The sequence below is a fragment of the Elephantulus edwardii genome, unplaced genomic scaffold (genome assembly GCF_000299155.1).
Source record: "Elephantulus edwardii isolate Elephantulus edwardi_28Jun2011 unplaced genomic scaffold, EleEdw1.0 scaffold00001, whole genome shotgun sequence".
In the NCBI taxonomy this organism is placed as follows: domain Eukaryota; kingdom Metazoa; phylum Chordata; class Mammalia; order Macroscelidea; family Macroscelididae; genus Elephantulus; species Elephantulus edwardii.
In genome coordinates this window covers 23,280,646-23,300,279 of record NW_006399751.1, presented here as the reverse complement: position 1 = coordinate 23,300,279, position 19,634 = coordinate 23,280,646, and the positions used below count along the sequence as shown (strand labels likewise).

Below are 19,634 nucleotides of genomic sequence, written 5' to 3'. Positions count from 1 at the left end.
CACAGTCCAAACTTGCCTTTCACTTTCCCGACATTGCCTAGCTGGTTAGACCCAACAGAGTGTGGAAATTATTGTTCCATATCACTAATATCACACACACACACACACACACACACACACACAAAATCCTACTGAAGATTATCCAGAAATGACTGGACCTGTACATTGATAGAGAACTACTAGAATTACAAGCTGGGTTTAGAAGTGGTCGTGGCATTAGAGACATTATTGCCAATGCCAGCAGGATCTTGGCAGAAAGCAAACAGTACCAGAGGGATATCTATCTGTGTTTCATTGACTATGCAAAGGAATTTGACTGTGTGGATCACAACAAATTGTGGTTAACCTTGAGGAGAATGGGAATCCCAGAACACTTTATTGGGCTTACGTGAAACCTATACTTGGGCCAGGAAGCAGTCCTTAGAATAGAGCAAGGAAACATTGCATGGTTCAAAATCAGGAAGAGAGTGTGTTAGGGATGTGTCTTGTTCCCATACCTCAATCTTTATGCAGAACAGATCATTTGGAAAGCAGGGCTTTGTGAAGAGGAATGTGGCATCAGGATTGGAGGAAGACTCATGAACAGACTACATTATGCAGATGACACAACTCCTGTCAGGAACCTTTACATAATACTGAACGGCAATGATGTCAGTCTAGAGACTAAGGTCAAGTCCATGGTCTTTGCAGTTACTTTCTATGCATCAGAGAGCTGGATAATGACTAGTGATAATAGAAGAAGAATTGATGCCTTTGTGTTGTGGTGCTGAACAAGAGCCTTGAACATACCATGAGTACCAAGAAAACAAATAGGTCACTTTTGAAGCAAGTGAAACAAACCAAGTTTCTCCTTGGAGGCTAGTATTTTGAAGCTCTGTCTTTGGGCATATGGCCAGAAGGGACTGATCCCTTGGAGGACATCATGCTCAGCAGGGTGGAGGAATGATGGATTGATAAAGTAACTAGGGCGGTGGGAATAGGTGTGTCAGAGTCAATGAGATTGGCTCAGGACAGGGCAGGCTTCTGAGCTGTTGTACATAAGTTGCTATGAGTCACAGGTAACACAATTTTCAAATACAACAAAGTGGTATTTCAAAAGGGAACTCTGGTGGCCTAGAGGTAAGAAACTGAGCTGAAACCCTGAAGGCACATGGTTTGAATCTACCAGATGGCTCTGCAGGAGAAGGATGGACAGTCTCCCCCCACACACACCCCCTCATGCAGTTAACTGCCTAGTAAAACCCACTCGAGGGGCAGTTATGGGTCAGTTCTGACTTGACAGCACACAACAATAAAGTAGTATTTTAGGGAGTTCTGTGGCCTAGTGGTAAGAAGCTGTGCTGGAATCCCAAAGGCACATCGTTCAAGCCTACCAGCTGCTCCGCGAGAGTGTGTTGGGCAATCTCCTCTTGTGTGATTTATTGCCTCTGAAAACCAACTGGAGGGTCAGCTATGGTTCCAGCTTGATGGCACACAACAACAACAACAACAAAGCAGTATTTATGGGGGGGGGTTACTCAAACGGACTCTCAGTGCAATGCCTTTGAAGAAATCTCTGTTCTAGAAATACTGAGGCTCAATTTTTTTAATATATTTGAGTATAGTTAGTGAATCCCAGGAGTCGAAAGGGACCATGCTGATAATTTGCACTAGCAGTTCCAGTCCTCCTCTGATATACTGCTCAAAGGCTCAGAGAATGAACAGGAGTGACCGAGAGGGCTCAAGAAGTAGATGTCCTCGTTTTGTAGCTGCAGATTTGGACAGTGGTGTGAATGAAGCGTGTCCCTTCTGTGTTTTCCAGGAGTGTGTGGCCCTTGTCACTGATTGGTATGTCGCTGCTGCTTTGTAGCTCTTGTTACCTTCACTATATACCATCATGGTTAGAAATCTGATCTCTGATTACTATTATTACAAATAATAATATACTCAAACACTAATTTCCATTTAAAAAAAATCCCTTAGTAACTTAGACCCATTTACACACTTAGGTCATGTATTTGTGGATCACTCAGTTTCTCTCTGAGCAGTTTTAATTTAAATATTTAATGGTGAAAGCTATAAATTTTAACAAGAACGATTTCATCTCCTCTCATCAATAATTCAGACATACCTGCTGTTTGAGTGACTCAGTGGAGGTACTGGTAGAAACAGAATCTCTTTATAGGGTTTAAAAAGAGACTGTGTTATACTTGGACAGCACTGGTGTTGATGACTGTTATTAGATAGTGAAGATGAGCAAACTTTTGGTTTTCTAATAAAACAAATGTTCTCTAAATCCAGTTAAGCTTAATTATAAAATTGCAACAAAGATGAATTTTCCAGAGTTCATAAGTTTTATTTTATGCATAATTTGAAATGTCTCTGTCCTCCTTATATTCCCTCCAAGTTTCATTTTTTAAAAACATCCAAACGAACTCTTAACACTCAGAAATTTAAAATATGCTTTATGTTGGTATATGATTTAATAAGCAACACTTCCCACACTTTGTAAGCAGTTTAATTACCTCATCCACCATATAAATGTTTTTGTTGGTCTAACAACAAAATAAAAATATTGCTCTAACAGTATTATGGCACATTGAACTTGATCTAATTAAACCAGAGCATATCCGGCTTTGGGACATACTCTAATTTGATTAAAATACAAGCATTTTATTATTTGTTCTTGTTTCTGATCCTGTATTTACATGAATGACTGTAGTTATGCTTTATTGCTTTACTATCAAAGTCTATATATGACCAGAAAATATTAAGTCTAACAATTGATGTCATGAATTAAATAGTTTTTGTTCATATATTTGGATTTGAAATTTATATGAAAGTTACTGTGTTTGACATTTGTAAACAAAATGCTTCCTGTTACTTTGTAAGCATTTCCTTACTTGCTTTGCAGTGTTGATGTTTTGAAAATGACTGATCATATGTACCAGGAGGACCTTATCATACCCTTATGAAGATAGACCTATTATTTTAACTAAGAAAGGGAAGAATGAGTAGAAAGATACTTAACTGAGATTTCAGTCAACTTTCTGATGTAAGATACTTTGGAGGGTGAATTAGTCCTTGGACATCAGTTCTGGAGCATCACTTGCTTATTCAGGAAATGATGTTCTTTCTCTAAAATACTTGGTGAGAATGTACTGGTTGATTTATGGAAGATTAATGGAATGAATAATTAAAGGCCATTCTGGAGCACTAGGTGAGAATGCGTGCAGTTGGACATGCTGTACTATTCTGGATAATATTTTTAGCCAATGATAAAAGGATCCTAGTGGCTGATAGGAATTACTGTCTTTTCCAAAGACATAACTCAGATGACATGTCTTTTTTTCTATTTTTACTTTTAAAATTAGTTATGGGCATAACTGAAAAAAATCAGTGCATTTCTAATATTTTGTTTAAAACAAGCAGACTCTACTTTTAACACCCATCTCTGTATTTTTAGATGATTATTATAAAACTAAGTCCAAAGAATATTTAGGTGTGTTTTGGGGGAGGGAAAAGATGATGAAATGGAGTTAGAACTTGATCAGTATACACAGCTGACTTGGATAGATGAAGGCAACAATAAGAAAGGAAATAAAGTATAGAACTCGGTAGGAAATCTTTAATTGCTGGGCAACAAAAGATTGGACTTTGCTTTATATCCCTTCAGGTTTTCTGGGAAATATTTTTATTTAGCCATTAAGAAATTAGTAATAATTTTTAAAGCTTTCTAGCTGTGTTGAAATATTAATTTTTAGGGGAAAATAGAAATTATCTAATGACAAGCCTTTATTAAGCAGTGTTTCTGCTGTATGCCTAGAGCTTTGTTACAGATTGAAAACTAATCTGCAAGCATAATTCTGGAAGATTTTCAGAAAGTTATTCATTTTTGTAAGGAGAAAGGAGATAACCAAGGAATGGCAAATGATGTTGATATTTCCATCTGGCAGAGAGGATGAAGAGTAATCACTGCAATTATCTACCACCTGTAGTCGGAATATATCTATTGAAATTTTACATTAAAAACATTGATGCAAGAAAGACTGTGATTATTACATCATTTGCATAATAGGAAAAAAGGAATTCTGATGGGATGTAACACAGTTCCTGTGAATTTATAGTGCTGATATATTGCTAATCTCACATGAAAACACCATGAATTTTGAAGAGGTTTAATAGCATTTTGTTATCCAAAACATTGTTATGTGTCATCAAGCTTGAACCAACTCAGCAGACCCTTCGGCAGGTTTTCACAGGCAGTAAATCACGTTGGAGGAGATTGTCTTTCTCCACATGAACAGCTAGTGGATCCAGACCAGCTTCCTTTGGGTTGGTAGTGCAGCTCATATTCCCCTCCAGGCCACCAGAGCACCATCCTGCACATTTTGTTGTTGTTGAGTCCAGTACAGCTCACAGTGACCCAGCGAATAACAGATCTGAGCCCTGCCTTATCTTGTGCCGTCCTCACCAACTCCCATACACGTGAGTCCATTCATTGCTGCCTTCTCCGGGTCAGTATATCTCTTGTACTGATCCTTGTCCTTATAAACTCAAGAAATGTTGGCTGTCCCCATTCTACCCCACTCCCGAGATTCTCTTGAACAGATATCCATAAAAATGCCTCTGGGAAAATATAAATCATAAAAAGCAACATGAAAATGGTTAGCATCCAGGTTTTATTGTCATGGGTATAGTGCTGAATTCCAGTGGCAAATGTGCAGTTAGCGCCTTTTATTACAATTGTGGTTATGGTCAAGAGCTTATTTTGGTTTTTCTCTGTAAACAGAATGATTTTTAACTTCCCTCTGTTTCCAAAAGCATTCCAGACATGACGGAGCAATGGATTTGTTTAAATAGCAAAACCAAGAAACTATAAGTAATTTTTGCTTTCAGCCTCTCATGTTTACTTTAGACATAACCCCAGCAGCTGTACATTTTCCCTAGGAATTAATGAAAGGATTGGGAATAAACCTGAACCCTAATGCTGCCTTTGGAAGATGTGATTTTTTATTTTCCTTTATAGGTATTTTATGACTGCCAGTGACAAATGACCTCTCTCTCACGGTTATTTTTCGCTACAGTTTGGAACTCCTCAGGTTCCTGCATAGATTAAGCTGTTACAATTTTCATTACTAAGCCATCTCCTAAATTTTACTTTACAGATCAACAATCAGAATCTTGAAGGTGGCAGAATTTCGGATGGTGGTGGTGAGCCATGGCGGCAGACGATAAAGTTGCCATCTTAACTGATGATGAAGAGGAACAGAAGAGGAAGTACGTGCTTGCTGATCCCTTTAATGGTGTTGCCAGGGAGCCAGAACCACCTTCAAATGAAACACCCTCCTCCACAGAAACCCCTGCCGTCTCAGAGGAGGAAATAGACTGGATAGAGAAGCACTGTGTGAAGATAAACAATGATCTTCTCATTTCCAAGGTCTTCTATTTTTTCTTCTACTCTGCCTATGGCTCTCTGTACCCACTTTTGCCCGTGTATTACAAACAGCTGGGGATGTCTCCAAGCCAGAGTGGGCTGCTAGTAGGTATTCGCTACTTCATTGAATTCTGCAGTGCGCCCTTTTGGGGTGTCGTTGCGGATCGCTTTAAGAAAGGCAAACTTGTCCTGCTCTTTTCTCTTCTGTGTTGGGTTCTGTTCAACCTGGGCATTGGATTTGTCAAGCCTGCTACCTTGAGATGTGTACCAAAGATTCCCCCAACAGCTCACCCCACTAATGCAAGTCACGTGCTAACCAGCCTGCCAATGAATTTTTCCACTGTCTCTTCTCTCACTCTTGGCTCCCCATTACCAGAAACGCGGAAGAAAAGGGACCTCCTGCCTTCCGGCGGTCCACTGACATTAGAAATTGAGCCCAACGTCTCAGAACCTGTTACCTTTACGTTAGCTCCAAGCAAGAGCACGGAACCCACTCTGCAGCCTCAGCCAGGTGAGATAACGGACCATATCATGGACTTGACCTTAAGCCCAAGCACAGTTGTCTCTGTTCCCCTAGGAAATATAACCAGGGAATCAACCACTGCTGTTGTTACTACCACCAAAGCTGTACCTTCTGACAAAGTCATTCTGGTTTATGATCAGCAAGAAGTTGAAGCTATATTCCTGGTAATCTTGGTAGTCGTCATAATAGGAGAATTTTTCAGTGCCTCTTCTGTCACGATTGTGGACACAGTTACACTCCAGTATCTGGGGAAACACAGAGACCGCTATGGATTGCAGCGCATGTGGGGCTCCCTGGGCTGGGGCTTGGCGATGCTCTCCGTAGGCATTGGGATTGACTACACCCATATAGAAGTGCTCATTGATGGAAAGGGGTGTAAGCCCCCTGAGTACCGGAACTACCAGATTGTCTTCATTGTCTTTGGTGTACTCATGACCATGGCCTTGATTGTTGCTACTCAGTTCCGGTTCCGCTACAACCACTTCAACAACAATGACACTAAAGGAAAAGAGGTGGAGATCCCACAGGTGGAGAGGAACAACTCCACAGAATCCTCTGAGGAGACGCAGACCACCACGAGCCACACACAGGCCTTCAACTTTTGGGACTTAATCAAACTTCTTTGCAGCGTGCAGTATGGCTCTGTGCTCTTTGTGGCTTGGTTTATGGGTTTTGGCTATGGCTTTGTGTTCACATTTCTCTACTGGCATTTGGAAGACCTGAATGGAACGACAACCCTCTTTGGGGTCTGTTCAGTCCTGAGTCATGTGTCTGAACTGACAGCTTATTTTTTTAGCCACAAGCTTATTGAACTGATCGGCCACATCAGGTAAGCGTGTGTTTACTCTGACTGCTCATTTACATGAGACCTTTATCCTTTTACAGTTTAAGCACATAAAAAGATATTATCATTTCTGCTCAGGGTCAGATTGGGGTAGGAATGGAGTTTTTGGTTTGTTCTTCCTTCTTAAAACAGAAACAAAAGAAAACCTTAAAGAGCTCAGTTGAATTATTTTACAAACAAAAAATTATTCCCTCCTCTCTCCAGCTCCTCCTGAAAGGCACACTGACTTGTTAGCTGTGTGTTAAGAGATTCTTAGAGTAAATGTTTTTAAGTTCCATAACTCCAGTCTAGTAAACTGTGTAATTACATGGACTTTAAAAGGGTCCTCCCTACACATACCACATCAGGCATTTTTAAGGGAGTTCCTAATTGGATAAAGTAAGCGAAGGCTTTTCCAGCCTTTGTTTATTCTTAGTGACTTGCTGTCACAGATAGGGTTACAAGATATAAAGACTCATTTAATTCACCAATACATTTAAGGTTGTGGCCCAGTGGGTGAAACAAGCCTGCTTCCATAGAGGTGTTTGTTGCTGTTAGGTGCCGTCAGGCTGCTCATGACTCACAGTGACCCAGCAGGTCTGTGCCGCGCCCCGTTCTGTGCCATCCTCATCATCCCTGACGTACTTGAGCTCATGGTTTCAGTCATTGTGTCAGTCCGTCCTGTGGAGGCTTTGTTTGCTGCCTTTTGCTTACTTTTTCTGCCATGGTGTCTTCCCAGGGACTGGCTCTTTGTAACAGCAAACCCAAAAATCAATTTCATGAGGCAATTCTACTCTATCCAGTAGGGTCACTATGAGATAAAACCAGCTTGTTGGCAGTGGGCCTAGGTTTTGGGTGTTTTTTGGTTTTTAATCTACTCATCATAGTATTACATGGAGTAGAGTCTTTTTTTTTCCTCTATTACATGAGTCTTTACATTCTTGTCTGCCATTAAGATAAGGAACACTTAGGAATATTTTTCTCCGTAAAATTTATCATGGAGCACTTTCAATAGTAAAAAAAAAATTGCAAATGCTTAATTGGGTAATGTTTCTCTCTGCTAGGATTTATCTGCATCCCACTGAACTGTACTTTGCTGTTTCTAAGACTTTTTGCTCTGTTTCTCGTTCTAAAATATGAAGCCAGGTACTTACTTAATCATTCTTGTACCGTAGAATAATGGTCATGTCTGTAGGTTGAAGTTGCAGTAACGAAAAGGAAGCAACCATGAGAGAGAGAATGTGTGTATATATATGTGTAGTATGATGACTTTGAAATCTACTATATTTTCATGAGGAATTAAAAATAAGTAGATGACCACACAGTTAAAAAACAGATTTTTCCTTCTTTTAATTTTATTTTTGCTAAACAAAGAACGTATTTTCTAATTTAAAGTGTCAGCCAACTGTGATCCTTTCCCTCGGGAGACTGAGGAGTTTTTCTGGTTGGGTTTGATTTGGTTTTGCTTTAGGGAGCCTGTGTCCTATTCCTTCTTCTGTCTCAAGTCTTTGACCCCTTTGTTGTCGCTAAACAAAGTCAGGCACTGTGTATGTGCTTCATAAGACTCGTAGAGTGACTGTGCCCGCGGCACATTCATGGGAACAGGCCATAGGATTCCTTATAATCCTGAGAATCTAGGCATTCTTTATCCCTGCACAGCCCTTGTTTACAGTCTCTGAGCTGTGACGCTGGACTGGAATGAGTTCGTCCTGTCTCTTACAGTTGGGTTTGGGAACAAGATCTGACCTCAGCTCATAGTATTTTTTTTTTTTTAAGTCAGCCATTTATTTCCAAAAAGGTAGACAGGCCTTACCATTAAGTGAAGTTCCTGGAAGTTATTATGTAATCACTCAGCAGTATTAATTGAATGCTAGCTCTGTATACAGGGTGTGATTAGATTCTGTTTTCAGAGACAGTGTTAGCTGCATTTTACAAACTAAGTAAAGCACGGACCCCTCCAACTTTGCCCTTTCTAAGGTAAATGTTTTCATGGAATCCTTGGGTGGTTAACAAATGGTTAACACTCTCCACTACTGCAAACAATGTTAAAGGTTTGAGTGCTTCATAGCCTCGAAAGGAAGTTCTGGTCTTCTACTTAGAAAAAGATCAGCCATTGAAAACCCTCTTCAGGTCAGTTCTACTTTGATAGACATGCATCATCATGAATAAGAATTGTCTTGTTAGCAATCGCAAAGAAACAATATTTTCATGTTGGAATCTCAGTGTATTTATTCTACTTTTGGTAATTGCTTGAACTTATATTTGTGCTTCATTTTCTTTTGTAAGTGTTATTACTTTAAAAAACCTTATGGCCCACCAAATTGGGGTGGTTGCTGTTAAGTGCCATTGAGTCATAGATGACTTAAAGTGACCCTATGAATTAAAGACCTGAACACTTGTATAACTTTCATCATTTCTCCAAATTCATAGAGTTTCTTGAGGCAAGCTATTTTGGAAAGGGATGCCACTCCTGCCTCCAAGCTTGTTTTAGTCAGGGAGCTCCAGGAAACACTGTCCACCATGGGTAACCATTATCGCATTTGACCCATCAGTGTCACAGTGTTCAGCATCACAGCGACCATGAGTTACCTCTGTACAGCAATACCAATAGAGTGCTATACCATTTAGAAGAATGTAGTAACCATAATTTTCCTATTCCAGTTTCATATAATTAAGAAAAAGTACTGTTCATTCATTCATGCACAATCTCTTCCCTCCCTCTCCTCCCTCAATTCCCCTCTTACGACTATTCATTGTCACACACATGGTTTCTAATTGTCCCTACCTTTCACTCATCCTAGTGCAGTGTTACTTATTCATTCTTTTCCTCCTTCCCCATCTTGATCCTATTGTTACTGTAATGGACTTATGCAGTATTTGTCTCTTTATGACTGAGATATTTAACTTAGTATGTTTTTCATACTAATATACCTTCTATAGTGTTTTATGAGTTTATTATTTTTCAGTACTGTATAGTATTCCATTGTGTGACTATACCCTACTTTCTCTATCCATTCATATGATTTTATCTTATGGACAATGCTAGCACTTGTAGCACTTTTTTGCTTTCAAGAGTCTACCAGTATCAATATGTGGTCATTTATTTCTTTTGATTTAACATTTATTATTTAAAATACTTAAAATTGTGTTTAATAGCTAAGGTAAAATGACTCAAGTAGAGTTTGGCATGTTCTTATTGGAATTTAGTGTGTTTGAGTTGGTTTTACTCAGGGGCAATAAGTGAGTTTTAGTCGGGTGGTAATGATGGTGCAGTAAGCACTGAGATCCTCTTGAAGAAGTCAGCCATGCAAACCCCTGAGGAGGTCCTCAGGAGAACAATGTGGCAGCCTGCTGTCGTTCAGATTGCAGCCACTTCCCCAAAGAAACCATACAGCCACCCAAGCAGATGGATGTACACCCATGTTTTGTTCTCAATAGCAAAGAGTTGGATATAACCTAAGTACCCATCAACAAATGAATGGATGGAGAAGCTGTGGTATCGCCACACAATGGAATACTACGCTCCTTTGAAAAACGGAGAACTCATATGAAATATTATACAAAATGGGTGACCCTGGAGAACATTGTGGTGAGTAAAATATCTCCGTCATAAAAGGACAAATACTGTATATAGTGCCACTGTTGTAAAACAAGACTGACATTGACAAGACTGACATTGGGGTTGGGGGGGAGACTGAGAAAGATGGGATAAATTATGTATACTGCATTGAAACAGATGAGGGAGAGAACTGTTCAAAAGGAATATATGATTAGGTATTATTTTCACAACAGGAGTCCAGAACAAAGGCTGCATAGTGGAGTGGACTTAGTGGGGAGGGATTGTACAACAATGAAAGAATATTTCTTTTACTTTTCAAAGAGAAGAGTGAACTGGGGGGAGGGAGGGCTGGGCAGGGAGGAAAGTGCAACAATGAATGAATGGAAATCCAAAGTCTCTGTAAACGTTCATTAAAATTAATAATAATAAAAAAGAAAGAAAAAGATTGCAGCCACTTGTTGAGGAAATTCTCCATTTGTAAGGATGCTGTGAGTTGGAATTGTTTTAACAGCAGTGGGTTTGGTTTTGTTTTAATCAGGTATTGGTTCTTGAGATTTGGGAGTTTGAAACTTGCACTGTGACATTTTCAGTTTTTAATGAAAGAATATTATGCATTATAAAGGCAGGGAAGAGACAATATCTTTCTGTGAATTCTGGGCTTTTGTGTATTCCTTGTAGGAATCTGGTATTATGTGGCTGGTGTACTGAGAGTTTTTTTAAAAGTCAAAAGTACCACAAAATTTGTAGATATTTCAGTGCAATCAGAAGTAGACTTCTTTGTATAGAACCATAATAAAGAACAATTCACACTACAATTGCAATTTAGAAAAATCAATATGCTTATTTCTGCACCAGTTTTAGGTTGTTTTCTTTATGTTTTGCCTTTTAAAATTTTTTAACCTACTGAAAATAATATTTGAATATTATTAATATAAAATAATAATAGAATATTTGAATAATATTCTACTATTTGGATCCAGTTTTTCAGAGAACAAGCTTGCCAATCTAAACACAGTAAATGATTTTTGGTTTTAACCTTGGATTTTACCTTCTGGAAAAGAACTTTCTCAAGCAAATTGGAGCATGTTTATTATTTCCACTTTAAAAAAAAGTGGACTTCTTTTAATTTGAAATTACAAAACTCTGGCATATACTGCAAGGATATTTCTAGCCTTAGAAAAAGAATATAAGGAAGTAGAACTAGAAATGTATCTTGTGAGGATAGTCACCTAACTGAATGTTTCAACAACCTTGAGTAGGCTCAGAATGCATTGTGAGAGATTCTTTAATTACCACTCTCTGTTGTTAGACTACTACCTGTGTTGTTTTATTTCAGTTTGTTTACATCTTAAGGTACACAGATTTACGCAAGTGATTTTTGATGTTACCCTGAAGTTCTTGTACTGAAGTCAGTTTCACTAGGAAATGTTACTCAGAATGGGCAGTAAATTAAATCATGGTTGATTGTCGCCTGGAACAAAAGCCTGTTGCTGCTCATTTGATTCTCACTAATCACGAGTGACCCTGTAGGACAGAATAGAACTTCTCCAAGGTGTCCTAGGCTGTCAGTCTTTATGGAAGCAAACCACCACATCTTTGTCCCACAGAGAAGCTGGTAGATTCAAACCACTGGCCTTTTGGTTAGCAACCAAGTGCTTTAGCCACTGCTGTGCCAGAGTTCTTTTGTTTGTCATTGTGGTTAAATCCCATTGAGTCGGTTACAACTAGCAGTGAGCCTATGAGCAAGATAAGGGAACCTTGCTTTGTCAGGCACCATCCTCGTGGTTTCTTGGTTTCTACTGCAGTAGTTTTAGTCATTTGACTCATAAGAGCTTTGCTGTTGTTAGTGAAATACTTCATGAATTTGCTTTTCATTCTTATTCAGTTGTGTGCTGCCACTTTAGAACTGACTTATGACTGACCCTCTGCGGGTTTTTGGTAGCAGTAAATCACAACGAGGGGAGACTGCTCATCTGGTGGACTTGAACTGTGTGCCCTTTGAAAAGAAAAAAAAATTCTTTCATTGTTATATAATCCCTTCTCCCAAGTCTGCTTTGCTATGCAGCTCTTAGTCTAGACTCTTGCCATGCAAATAATACCTAATCATATATCCCTTTTAAGCAGTTCTCTCTCTTATCAGTATCAATACAGTGTACATTATTTATCCCCTTTTTTCTTAGTTTCCCCCCAAACCCGATGTCAGTCCTGTTTTATAACAGTGGCATTATTCAGTATTTGTCTTTTTGTGACTGAGATAGGGTCACCAATTTTGTATAATATTGCATGAGTTCCTTGTTTTTCAATGCTGCGTAGTGTTCCATTGTGTGAATATACTACAGCTTCTCTATCCATTTGTTTGTTGATGGGCACTTGGACTGTTTCCAACTCTTTGCTATTGTGAACAAAGCAACAATAAACATAGATGCTCATATATCTGCTTGGGTGGCAGTTCTGGTTTCTTTAGGGTATATTCCCAGTAGTGGAATGCTGGGTCAATTGGTATCTCTATTTCCAACTTTTTGAGAAAGCGTCATATAGCCTTCCTAGTGGTTGCACCATTTTACACTCCCACCAACAGTAAATAAGGGTTCCAGTTCCTCCACAGCCTCTCCAGCATTTGTTGTTTGCTGCTCTGTTGAATTTTGCTGTTGTTACTGGGGTGAGATGATATCTCATAGTTGTTTTGAATTGCATCTGTCTTAGAGCTGGGGATTTTGAAATTTCTTCATGTGTTTGTTGATCATCAGAGTGTCGTCTTTGGTGAAGTGTCTGTTCATATCCTGTGCCCATTTTAAAATTGGGTTGTTTACCTTTATCTTGTTGTGGTGGTAGCATAAATTCTTAACATTAGACCACCAGAGCTCCCATGGTCCCTCAAGGGCCATGCCAATTTTGTTTGTCTTCATCTATCCAGTTTGTAAATCCTGCAGAAACAGACATTCCAGGAGAACTTGAAACTCCCATTAGTCTATCTCAGAACAATTACACTGGACTTTCTAGGTGCTTCGAGCCTTTCATAATTTTCAAAGCTCTCCAGTTGATTGCTGTGTGCTGTCAAGTTTGTTCACTACCACCTAACCACTCTCAAGATACTTCTTGCCATTGAGGTAGCATCTTTGTGTGGGATTTGGAATTCCTCTGAGTTTTCTCTGCAGGCACAGGTTGAGGGTAAGTATGCTGTTAAGTACTTGAGGATGTCTGAGTTATCGAAAATGTTTGCAGATATCTCCCATAATTGGTCCTGCTTTTAGACTCCTGGCCATCTATTCTCCGACTCCAGGAGACTGCTGTGGGGCAATGCCTCTGACAGCTGCTGCATCTTCCTGTCACTCCCTCTGCTATGCATGAGATCGAACCCTGACAACATTGCTGCTTCCCTTATTCCTCTAACCTCTCATACTCTGCTGCAGCTTCTTAGTCCTTCCAGCACTGGTTACCACGTCTCTGAATCAAGACAGGTCCATGCCTGTTTACCCACTTAGATCTTGACTCAGCTGCTGAAAAAGATTTCTGATGACAGTTGTCACACTTAAGGGATAGAATGGAAATAGGGCAACCAAAATCTTAAAAAAAAAAGAAAAAGTGATTGGTCTTAACTTCAGCTTCTCCCCTTCTTATTTCTTAAGGGAAAGTGGTTTGTTTATTTATTTAAAAACTATAATTTTTTATAATAATTTTATATTATAAATTATACTTTAGAGTCATAAGTATTAACTCTGTATTATTTAGAAGTTGAAACCATGCATATTTGCCAAAACAGTTACTTAGGCATAGAGAATTCCAGTTCAGTCAAATGTAGAGAATGAGCAGCGAAGTGAATGGGGTTGGAAAAAATGAAGAAGGGTGTTTGGAAGGTGTTTGTATGCTGAGACCAAGAACATGAACTTTATCTTGAGGCAATTAGGAACAGTAGCAAGGTTTGAAGAAGGGAGGATCATAAATACTCAGATGGGATGATTATTCTTATTATGATGTAAAAAATAAGTGAGTGTCCCGGGACGCCTCTTGAGAAAGTCCTTAGAGCAGTCAGAGAAATGAGGTGAGTCTGAACTGCAGTAGTGTAACAGGAACCAAGAGAGAGGATGGATTTTAGGAGGTAAAATGGATAGAATGACTTGAATATGGAAGTTGAGATGAAGATTCTTAGGTTTCCTGTTGGGTGAATGTTGGTTCTTTGTCATTCAGTAGGACATGCAGGAATGAGACACAGAACTGAAGGGTCAGTATCTGAATTCAGTACCAGAAATCTAGATATAATCAGTTTGTGGTTAGAGTATCTAGATAAGAATGTCTGAGCAGGCATTTGACTATTATTAGTCAGAAGCTTAAGGGAAAAGCTAGAATTAAGAATACAGATTTGGTATAAATTCATGAATATGGATGAGAGCAACTATAGATTCAGGAAAATTCATCACTCTTGATTTAGTGGAAATACTTAACTGTGCTAGGTCTCTTTAAGTAGATGCTTGAGAATGTCTCCTAGTGTGGGGAATTTTGATGTGGTTTTTACAGTAACCTGTTCCCATATCTTGTTGAAGGAATAAGTAGTCCTCACCCATTACCAGTGCCATTGCATGAGCCAGGCTTCAACTAGGCAAGATAGAGAGAGAGAAAAACACATAAAGAAGTTAGAGTATAAGGAAAAGAGTTGGAAAGAAAGAGAGTAGAGGAAAGAAAAAGCTCCCTCTGTTCTCTCCACAGGAAGGTTTCTTCCTGTTCTTGTGCATTGGAAGAATAAGGATTTAGGAGTCAAATCTATACCCTTAGAGCCTCGTTCTAGCTCTTGGACCATGTGGCCTTGGTTTTATGTCATATGTAAAAAGAGAAAAAGATACTGTTAGTGCCTAATTCTGAGGGGTTGTTTGGGTTGTGTGGTCTTTTTGAAAAATTTCTTTAAAAGTGAAAATTTAAATGCAACGGTGACTGTGTAAAATAGAATCCAGCATCTATTGGGAGTTTAGTTGATCTATTTTTATTATTACATTTTAAGTCTTCTTATATATGATGCTTATTACTGTAAGTACCTCGTAATTACTATTTATTATTGTGAGGACCATCCAGTCTGGAAAGAGTACAAGTGATGTGGTAAATGATAAGAACCGTACGGATCATTAAGGCTACAAAGGCATGATGTTTGTGATTTTCAAAATAACCAGTATTTCCCCTGAAAAATACATTATGGTCAAGTTGAACATATTTTTTTTCTCCTCAATTTTTAATGATTATAGAAAGTCTATAAAGAGACCTTGTGGCATAGTGGCTGTTAACGGAAAGGTTGGCAGTTCAAACTGACCAGCTATTCTGTAGGAGAAGGATGTGGTGCACTGTATCTATGAAGATTTACAGCCTTGGAAACCCTGTGGTCAGTTTGATTCCATCCGATAATGTTCTCTGAGTTGGAAACAACACAACAGCCATATATTTCATTTTGGCTTTAGGTGATAGACTGTCAAAGGCATGAATTATAGGAAATTTTAAGTATATCTGATACAGCCTTTATATCAGAGAATATTTTGTTCTTATAAATCATCAGGTTGTCTTCTAAATATCAGTGTAGTCTACTCAAAGTTAATGTTAGAAAATTACTAACTTTAGACTTTGTTACTAAACTTTAGATTTTGTTAAGATATGTTTAGAAAACTAGTTATATGATATATTCTGGCTAGTTGATGAAATAAAAAAACGACATCTGTTTTTAGGATGGTAAAATGAGAGCTCTTAGATCTGTGTTTCTCTGCCAGACCTGGACACCTCTGCAGCTGGCTTGAAACCAGATGATGGTCATTCTCTAAGCCATACCCTGGTTTTGCACAGGGGTAGGAACATTTTAAGGAACCTCCTGCCAACCAACATTTAGGCATTAATTTTATTTTAAAATGAATAGACTACAGGGTCTCTATGAGTGGAAAATAATTTCACAATTACATCAATTTCTTTATGATAGTGACTATCAGTTTTAGAGACTTGAAAGAAATGAAAGCCATCTTGCTGAGGACTGGGAGCTCATGCACAAGATCTGAGGAAGATAGAAGGTCAAATTTAGCTTGTTTGTGTTCTTTGTAAGCCATCATTGAGCTTGTGTTTAAGTCCTCATTATTTGCAGCTCAGTCGTACTATATTTTGAAGGTTGGCAGTTCTATCTTAAAATTTTCCTTTTGTTCAAAGATAAAGAAGAAAATTAGGTTTTCATTTATTATGTGGAAAGGATAGACAATGAGCTCACAAAAGGAAATAAATATAAAACTATACTACAATTCCTAGAATTGGATATGCAGCCAGACATTTTTACTAGCATTAAGAAGATACCACTGTGTGACTTTATTGTTACCAAAGTAGATGCTTTAGTAGTGAAAATTATCCCTGCTTTAAAAAGTAGTTGTTTTATAATGTTTTGGTCCAATTTTAAATACCTATTGTTTTATACAGAATCATACAGTGAAATGAAAGCATTTCTCTGTTTCTTTTCTTCACATTGCGTTTTAGTAAATTAAATCTTCACAGACATGTCTGAAACAGATTTAGAAATAACATAGTCCAGGCCTCTCACTTGACAGCTGAGAAATTAGACCTTGTCTGAGGATGTAAGGCCTGAAGTTGCCTACCCTTCAGGTGTGGTCTGGGTGCCACGTGCAGCCTTTTGAGTTGGCCTGGCCTGGCTTTCAGTGCCTTTGCTCCTTGCTTTGCTAGGTGATCTATTGCAAGCAGCTTGACTTCTTGGAGGTTTAGTTTTATCTATGTGCAAATCCGGTAGGCTATAGAAGGTGTCAGAATTACATGAGAAGTTATGTAAAGCAATCAGCATGGCGTTAGGCATAGTAATAAGAATACAGTAAAGAAGCGGCCTTTATTGTTATTGATGGGAGGTGGCAGTATTAGCAATATTGTTCTGTGCTACTTGAAGGTTCCTTATTTTTAACTTATCAAAGTAGTCAGAGAATATAAACACTACCTATTTCACGTTAAGATGTAGAACACAAATATGCTGTATGTTCTTTTTTTCCTAGAACATTTTTTTAAAAAAGATCACATCCACTAAAGCACTAGTATCTCCTTTGGCACCATTAGCGTCTCTCAACTCATGTTCTCTCGTGAATCACAGAGGATTTGCCAATTCGCCCAAGGAGAGTGCATTATTAGTACCACTGTAGATGCATAAACAGAAGCTAATTCACTTCATACAATGGATGCCTTCACCATTATGGCTTATTTCATTCCTGGAACCCTGGTTTAGAAAGATCATTTGTAGTCAGTTGGGAAAAATGTGATAATTCTTCTATTTTCATTACAAAAACAAAAATAAAATTCACAACACAATAGTATGTAAGGTATTAGTTTTTGATGTAATTGACTAAGTCTCTGGGCATGTTTGGTAAAGTAAAGGGTCACAGAAAAAGAGGAAGATTATAAGCAAGATGGATTGACATAGGGATTGTGGCCGTGAGTTCAAATACAGCAAAGATTGTGTGGATTGTGCAGGACTGGACAGTATTTTGTTCTGTCTTACATGGGCTCACTCTTAATTGGAACTGACGTAACAGTACCTAACAACATTAAATGTGCAAATGAAAGGGTCCCTGGTGATTCAGCGCTTAAAGCATCATGCTTTTAAGTGAAAGGTCAAAATGTGCTCCTGTCAGCTGTTCCCCTGGATGAAAAATAACAGCAGTCTGCTTTTAGACTTATAGTCTTGGAAACCTATATGACGGGTCTACTTTATTCTGTAGGGTTGTTGTGAGTCAGGATCAACTCAACAGCAATGGGGTATGGATACAAGGAAGGTTATTTTATCCCCAGTCTTTTAAGTCTTCATAATTACAGAGTTCTGATCAGAAAAAACAGCCTTCTCTTTTCTGTAGATAGATGATTTGCCAAAGGAAGCAGAACATAAATCAAACTGTGCTCCTAGAAAAAAATGCATTCTCTTCCTTCTTTGTTGATCAGTTAAAGGTAGGAACTTTGATATTTCTTATATATATATTTTTTGTGATTAAAGTTTTAAAAACTCCACCCAAATAATTGTTTTGTAAGGAGTTGTCAAGTCAGAACTGACTCATAGCTGAGTTTTCAGAGGCAATTAATTGCACGGGAAGAGATTGCCCATTTTTCTTTTCTGTGGAGCAGCCGGTAGATTCGAACTGTTAGTCTTTGGGTTGGCAGAACAGCTCCTTCCCACTAGGTCACCAGAGATTCCTTACTGCTTTACAAAAAATGATACTGTTTATACCATAAAATGATCTTCATGTTTCGCCGCTGTTGAGTGAGGAAAGTTAGTTTCCTGAGACTTTGCTTAGATTTTGCTAAATTGAACTTTATCTGTGTTTCAGTCACCATGAAATTAATAGAAACCCTAAAGAACTATAAGAATATCTGTTTTATATATAAGAAAGCCAAAGTAGAGACTCAGTGTATTCAAGACTAACACAGCTATGCATCCTTTAATCTCTTGACTCACTAGGAAACTATTGGCTATTTATCAACAACATCATAAAGATAATGAACTGACAACACCCTACACAGACACAACAGAAACCACTTCACATGTACTTCACAGAATACCGAGGAAGCAGCAGGCAGATTAAAATATTATGGGGGGGGGGCGGGTGAAGCACAGACCCTAAAACAAACATTCTCCTAAAAACAGACAGATCTCAGACTGAATGAATACCCGAGAGACAGGGAAGCAAAAGAAATATATTGACATGGAGTTACATGACCTGATAAAGTTACAGCTAATGGAAGGAAGAATTGAAACCATAAAGAGGTAAAAGAATAAATGGCATATAATAACATACTGTGACAGGTTTGGAAGCAGGAGTGGCATCCACTTTCTAAACAACATGCCTCTGGAAACTCTATGAACTTTGATAAATGTCAGGAGTTGTAGAGGGCTTCAACTTTTGGTCATAGGGTTGCTATGAGTCGTTCTCAACTTGAAGGCAATCAATAACAGCAACAACAGAATGTTTAAAAAATCATCACAAGACAAAGATGATACAACCAATACAGTACTAGAAACAACAGAAATGCATGAAAATGCGATCCAGAATATCAAGATAGAAATGACAGAACTTTTTAACCTGCTGGAGGGACCAAAAAAAAAAAAAAGGGGGTGGAACAGAAAATCAACAAGCAACAAGACAAAACCTCATTAGGAACTGAATTGAAGTGGGAGAGGAGAAGTAGAAAAGGAAATGAAAGCATTAGAATCATGAGATGACATCAGAATTGCAGAAAAGGAAGTGGGGGAAAGCACTGAGAAAATTGTGGAAGAAGTACTAGAAGAGAACTTCCCAGGTATGAGGACATCCACATT

At 38.4% G+C, this 19,634-nt stretch overlaps 1 protein-coding gene across 1 annotated transcript in view; it reads left to right on the top strand.

The window, feature by feature from the left end:
• The first annotated feature begins 5,200 nt into the window (after positions 1 to 5,200).
• Positions 5,201 to 19,634, top strand: part of MFSD6 (major facilitator superfamily domain containing 6) — a 92,068-nt gene continuing 77,634 nt past the window's right edge. Inside the window, exon 1 of the mRNA XM_006878758.1 lies at positions 5,201 to 6,768. Within this exon, the coding sequence (XP_006878820.1) occupies positions 5,201 to 6,768 (1,568 nt within the window). The remainder of the gene's footprint in view (positions 6,769 to 19,634) is intronic.